The sequence below is a fragment of the Orycteropus afer genome, unplaced genomic scaffold (assembly GCF_000298275.1).
Source record: "Orycteropus afer afer isolate SDZICR_OR568_19922 unplaced genomic scaffold, OryAfe1.0 scaffold00092, whole genome shotgun sequence".
NCBI classification, from domain to species: Eukaryota; Metazoa; Chordata; class Mammalia; order Tubulidentata; family Orycteropodidae; genus Orycteropus; species Orycteropus afer.
Window position 1 is genome coordinate 8,146,133 of NW_006921679.1, and position 6,943 is coordinate 8,153,075.

General features: G+C 42.2%; 2 protein-coding genes across 2 annotated transcripts in view; one reads left to right on the plus strand and one right to left on the minus strand.

Annotated features, from left to right (window-relative positions):
* The window catches only part of MTMR6 (myotubularin related protein 6), a 79,664-nt gene extending 75,402 nt beyond the window's left edge, over nucleotides 1-4,262 (minus strand). The window contains exon 1 of the mRNA XM_042781170.1: nucleotides 3,975-4,262. Within this exon, the coding sequence (XP_042637104.1) occupies nucleotides 3,975-4,262 (288 nt within the window). The remainder of the gene's footprint in view (nucleotides 1-3,974) is intronic.
* NUP58 (nucleoporin 58) overlaps nucleotides 4,261-6,943 on the plus strand; it is a 73,364-nt gene continuing 70,681 nt past the window's right edge. Inside the window, exon 1 of the mRNA XM_007942535.2 lies at nucleotides 4,261-4,367. Coding sequence (XP_007940726.1) covers nucleotides 4,261-4,367 — 107 coding nt within the window. The remainder of the gene's footprint in view (nucleotides 4,368-6,943) is intronic.

The following is a 6,943-nucleotide window of genomic DNA, read 5'->3' on the forward strand; positions in this document are numbered from 1 at the left end:
AAAAAAATCCTGCCTTTCTTGGGGACAAAAAAGTAACAGGACTCTAGATATAAAGATACCAGGAGTTACAATTATAATACTGCATTCCCTTAATGCTCAATTTAAAATGAAACATAAAGCGAGAGTAAAGTATAATGCTTCTAAGGTAATTCATTATCAGATCTCTAACTATTAAAATATTAAGGCTGTCAATCTTTACCGAGGCAGACTGCCTCATCTTTCTCCTGTGGAGTGGCTGGGGGGTTCCAGCTGCCAACCTTTTGGTTAGCAGCCGAAATGCCTTAGCCTTGTGCCACCAGAGCTCTTTCCACCACCTCCACCAAGAGCAAAAACATAATTTCCAAAGAAATAACCACACTGAGAATGGAATTATTGTAGCTTTGTGAAAACTCCCTCTGTTGCTTTTATTTTTCTAATCTCTTGGGTGATGACTGAAAAGTTCAGACAATTACTGTTCCGAACTGTGACTGGGAACTTTTGCTTTAGCTTTAAGCTTTTCCTGGGAGCTCTGCTGGCATAGTGCCTAAGGCATTTGACTGCTAACCAGAAGGCTGGTAGTTCAAACTCACCAGCCACTCCTTGGAAGGAAGATGGGGCAATCTACTTCTGCAGTGATACTGCCTTGGAAACCCAAGGAGGGGTGGCTATGAGGCAGATCTGACTTGATGGCAGTTATTTATTTTTTTTAGACTTTTCCCTTCTAACATTTTATTTGGAAAATGTTCAAACCTGCAGAAGAGTTGAAAGAAGGGTATAATAGACAACCTTGCTTGCAGTGTTACTAATTGTCAACAATCTATCACATTTTTATTATTGATCTCTCTACATACGCTTTGTGGTTGTTGTTGACTCTTTTGAGCATCTAATAGGATTTTTAGAGAAGAACGACACTACAAAATCTAAATCTTTAAAGCCAAATAAATAGACCCCTTCTGTGAATAATTTTCAAGACAGAGGCCGAAGGCAAAGGCTTCATGTAATTTCTGAAACATAACCTCTCCTTTGACTATTTCAGAGGGTCAGAGTCATAGATATTAATGATCACTTTAAACAGACTTAAGATTCCCAACACTTTCTGTGTTAAAGCAGCGATGCTTCTGAAAGGGTCATCCAGATTCAAACACACATCAGAGCAAGCCTGTTTGGCTCTCATATTTCCATTCAAGAATTTTTGACAATGCTATTGTCTTTCAGATAATTCAGTGTGATTATGACATTAACAATGTCATCACCCAGTAAGCAGATTAGCCAAAGATGGAGTTTCTCGACAGAATTTTCAAACTAAAAGAAGAGGGAAAACACAGTAGCTTGTTATAGAATTTAGAATCTGAATTACTTGCTTTCTCCGTTGAAAGCAGTGATTCATGTAGAACTGACACATGAGTCAAGTCCCAAAAGTCAAAGAGTAATATTCGGAACGTAGTTTGTAGTAAGGATTTGTTACTCTCACTGGGTAAGGAATATTAAGCCAAATTACCATTCTCTGCATTTTTGACTGATTGAGGGATGGGGTTTAAGGCATGAAGTTCAGGCTACTGCCATTGTACTGTCAAGTTTTCAGTTTATTAACCAAATAATTGGACTTATTGGAACTGTTTTATTTGAACTTTTGTTTCTGTAGAATGTAGTTAGGATGGAAAGTGCTCTCTCGAAATAATAATTTCCTTGTCAACTTGAACGGCTCAAAAACAAGCAAACAAACAACGCTTTATCTCTGAGTCTAATTTCACTACTTCATTTCTTCAATAAATTTTTATTTTAAGTTTTAGGATTTATATTTTGCCTTAAGATAGCATAGACAGTTCCCTTATACACTACACCCAATTGTTAATATCTTGAAAGAAAACTAACAATCCATTGTCATGGAGTTGATTTTGACACATAAAAAACACAACAGGACAGCGTAGATCTACTCCATAGGGTTGCCCAGGCTGGTAAGGAGCTCTAGTGGTATAGTGGGTAAGGAATTTAGCTGCTAATTGCATTTGGTTATTGGTTCAAACCCAGCAGCTGCTCTGCAAGAGGAAGATGAGACATTCTGCCTCAGTAAAGATGTATAGCCTTGGAAGCCCAAAGGGGGTTTCTCTCAGTTGGAATAAATTTGATGACAGTGGTTTTTATTTTTTATTTTTATTTCTTTTTATTAAATCTTTACAGAGGCAGACTGGCATATTGTTGGGTTACCAGCTAAGCTCTTAACCATTGCACCACCAAGGTTCCATAATATCTTACAAACATCCCTGCTGTATTTTTACATGGTATCTCCATCCAGATAATCTTACATGTCTTATTAATTAACAATTTTTTTAAAAGTGCTGGGCATTTGTCCTAATTTTATCTTGGTATTCTTCAAAATTTTTGTAAAGAAAGTACTCTAAGGAATGAAAAGACATCAAGTGCAACTTTTATCTTCCTGAAAACGTCATCTCCTCCCCACTTAGTCAAAAGGAAGTACATTTAAATTTTGCATCTACAGTCTTACTGTCCATCCTATATCCATTAATTGAAAACATTGTTTTATTTTTATTTTTCTTCTCTTGCTCAAGCACTATAACCTTTTCATTATACTGTAGTTCAAAGTTCCCTTCCCCTTCCTTTTTTTTTTTTTTTTTAAATCATGTGACCCGCATAACGTTTAAGGTGGTGTTTATCATTTTTCATTCAGGGCATAAATGTGAGAGATGAGGTTATACAGCTGGGTGCGGACGCTGGGTGCCAGACTACGGAACCAATAAAAATGAGAATTACACTTTCGAAGAACAAATCTGGTGGTTGGTTATGGAATGGGTTTTATGAAAAGAGACCCTAGGTAGGAAAACCATTTGGAGAAGTGAATGTAACAATTCCCGATGGAAGCATAAAGACCCATATTATGATGGCGGCACCGACACTGTACCATTGATGAAGGACTCCTGATCCTGCCAGGAGGGGTGGTATTTTCTTGAAACGTCAGAGCGTTTTCTGACGTTGCACACGTAACTCTTAAATTTCGCCTTACGTCACATGCCTTGCGTCTATAACGTTCTTCTTTCGCCTGCAGAGCTGCTTGAGCAGGTGTTGTTGTTGTTATGTGTGGTTGAATGGGACTCGACTCATAGCAACCCCTCCTTGGGTTTCCAAGGAGGTATCACTACGGAAGTAGGTTGCCCAATCTTCCTTCAGAGGAATACCTGGTGGGTTTGAACCGCCAGCATTCTGGTTAGCAGTCAAGTGCCTTAGGCACTATGCTACCAGAGCTCCCCTTTAGCAGGTAGCACAGACGATATCAGAGTATGTTGCAGGCAGCCCAAGCTCCAACGGTCTTACCCACTAGGATATGTTCACACTACTTTGATTTGAGGAGCTCTGGTGGCATAGCGGCTAAGGCATTTGACTGTTAACTAGAAGGCTGGCGGTTCAAACCCGCCAGCCACTCCTCGAAGGACAAACTGGGCAATCTACCTTCGTAGAGATACTGCCTTGGGAAGCCAAGGAGGGGTCGCTATGACTCAGGATCGGCTTGATGGTAGTGAGGTTTTTTTGACTTTGACTTGAGTCAATCATACGAGATTTAGGGCTTTGGACAGTTCCATTTCCTCAGCACCACGAACAGAGCCAGAGCCCCAGAACTCCATCTCGCCTGTGCTAAGCCCGGCTCGTGCGTGGCTGCGGCGTCCGGATATGCAAAACGGTCTCCGCAAATAATTGTGCGGAGTTGAAATTCAGTGCACTGAGGGGATGGATGAGTTACTGATTTCCGAAATTGCTGACAGCGTCACTTAGTGGGTTCACCCTCCCTCCTTCTTTGAGCAGGGGCGGCCTTTGTTCCTGTAAAAAAAAGATACTCGGAGATGCTCTATAGGGCCCTTCCCAATTCAGGTGTTCTGAACGTCCAGTAGAAATGACAGAAGTAATAACTGACACGTAAAGCCATAAAGTACAGACTGCGTCAATAAGGATACAAAAGTAGAAGAACTTAATATCTTTGTTTGCACTTTGGGAGCCTGCCACTTTAAGAAGGTCGGCCGCGCGCCGACCCCGCCCCTGTCCCAGTGTCCACTGCGACGCGGGCTCGCTCCCGGCGGCACGTGCGCGCGGCAAGCGCCGCGACGTGCTTGTGCGTGCGTCGCCCCACCCCTTCGGCCTAGTCTTGGCGGCAGCTGGCGGTCAGGTTCCCGACGGATCCTGGCTGTGGTGAGAGATGTTGGGGCCTGAGCGGCCGTGAGAGCCGCGGTCCAGACCCCATCGGTTTGCTGACGGCGCCGAGCCCAGGGTGCAGCCATGTCCGCCGGCTTCTCTTTCGGGACTGGGACCCTGGGCTCCACCACCGTGGCCCCCGGGGGAACTGGCACGGCCGGCGGCTTCTCGTTCGGGACAGGGGCGTCTAGGTAACCGCATGTACTCGCGTTCGTGGCCCGTGGGTTTCCCTGTTGGCCTCTACTCTGTTTCTTCCCGCTGGCTTCATTGAGGATGGGTTTGTAGATAAAAGTTTGCCGAGCCACCTGCCTAGTAGGCCGCCCGCTCGCTGCTCAGCCCGAGCCCTGCCTGGGTCTGAGGTCTTTAAAATCCACGAATGGTTCAGGCTTTGTTCCGACCGAGCGGGATCTGGCCGGGTGACAGGGCATGGCGTTCACAGCCCAGAGCTTTAGCGAGGCGTCCGTCTTTAGACAAGAGATGAATGTTCAACGAATGAATGAAATTATAATTTATTGTAGGATGTTACGTAGAGACCTTTAATGAATGGAAATTTGTGAGGAGGACAATTCTTTGAAAATTCGTATTCCATTGGAGTGCTTACGGGTTTGGACATAATAGTGCTTTAATGTTTTCGTAGTTATTTTAAGCGAGCCTTTTAAGTCTTTATGCCACTTGGGACCTTTTAAAAAAATCGTTTTTGCAACATTTGTTGATGTTAGCTCTGTACATTATGTGGGAAAATGGAAATACTTGCCAAACAGTATTACAGCCTACCACATGTTTCATTAATGACAACATTCTCTGGATTGTCAACGTATTGTAATTTCTCGCATTGTCTTTCACTTAAATTGCAAAATGTAGATGGTACATTTCATGATTGCTGTCAATCTGCAAGGACAGGTGGCAACCAAAAAACACGTAGGAGAGGTCCACAAAGGGATCATTGAAATGGTGAAGGTCATGTTATGATGAGAGATTTTTTTTTTTTTTCCTGCTTCATCCATTTGATTTTACTAGCAAAACTCCAGTGAATGGTGATCTGCAACCAACCAATGCTTCAGATTTTTTTTTTTCTTGGATTCTATGTCTTTTTCCTGCTTTCTCAATAAAATGGCACAAAATATATTTAGCATTTCTACTTTGAGCTATAAATATTATTTTTTTAAACTAAATTTCATAAAATGGCAATTAACTTAATATCTTGAAAGTGAATAGGGGTTATGGGCAGCTGAATACCTCATCTTTTTAAGTATTCATATTCATCTGGGCAAATTGAATATTGCTTAATGAAATATAATAGGGTGTATTGTCTGTAGTTTTGGAAAATAGCATATTCTCTTTGACCTTTGCCAATACTGATTATTGGCATTTATTTATTTATTTTTATTTTAAGAGTTTGTTTTACATTCAGTGTTTATGTGTACATTTAATTTCACTTCCCATTTACCATGCCCAACCCTAACGCACGCAGTCTCCTCCTCTATGATGAGAGATTTAATGTTTAGAACCTTTATCTTTTGAAGGTGAAGATGGAGATGCAGAAAATCAAGTGTGCACAGGATGAGCTGTAAGATGTTACCTGAAGCTGGAAGGGTGTGGGTGTAGGTGAAAAAGGCAAAAATATTTTCATTGTTACTTGTATTTAAAAAAGATGGGAGGGGGTGACAAGTGGCACCAGTAGACTAAAAAAAAAAAAAACCAAACTTGCTGCCCTTGAGTCCTATCCGACTCATAGCGACTCCTCCTTGGGTTTCCAAGGTAGTATATGTAGTATCACTATGGAAGTAGATTGCCCAGCCTTCCTTCCGAGGAGTGGCTGGTGGGTTTGAACTGCCACCCTTCTGGTTAGCAGTCAAATGCTTTAGGCACTACACCACCAGAGCTCCCACCAGTAGACTGGCCAGCCAAGAAATCTTAGAATTTTCCTCATTTTTATATCACTGTTCACATCATGGACTCTCCAGGGGCATAGTGGGTAAGATATTTGGCTGCTAACCAGAAGGTCAGCGGTTCAAACCCACCAGCTGCTCTGAGGGAGAAAGATGAGGCAATCTACTTCTATAAAGATGTACAGCCTTGGAAACCCAGTGAGGGTGGCTGTAAGTTGGAATTGACTTGATGGCAGTGGGTTTGTTTTTTTTGGTATGCAGTTAATCAGCAAATTCTATTGATTTTGCTTCTCTCATTTCCATTTGTCTTCATGCACAGTGCCACCACCTGGCTCCCAAGCTATTGCCATTCATAAAACAAATACTTACTGAATAAATTCCTATGTGAAAGGCTCTGCTTTAGGGAATGAGTAAAATTCTTGTTTCCCTGAAACCTTTTTTTTAAAAATTTTTTTTGTGATTTGGGTGAAAGTTTAGCAAATTCATTTTCCACACAGCATTTCATACACATTTTGCTTCATGACATAGACTACAGTTCCCCACAGTATAACAGCTCTCTTCCCACTCCCTCCCTGTAGTTATCTCTTCCCTGTGTCCTTCCTTCCCAGGCACTCCTGCGCCCCCCACCCCAGCTATCTCCCTGTGCAAACACTGCCCTTCTGTTCTCCCATGATTTAGCGCTCCGAGGAGTGTTATCTATCTGATGTAAATGTTCACCCCACATGCCTGACTGTTTTGTTTGGCTGGAAGCCACAGGAGTGAGTTCAGTTCCAGACCTGAAGGGTAACTAGTCATAGTCTCAGGGATCTCACCAGGCTCTATCAGACCAGCAAACTGGGTCCTTTTTTTTTTTGAGTTTTGTTCCACATTGTTCTCCC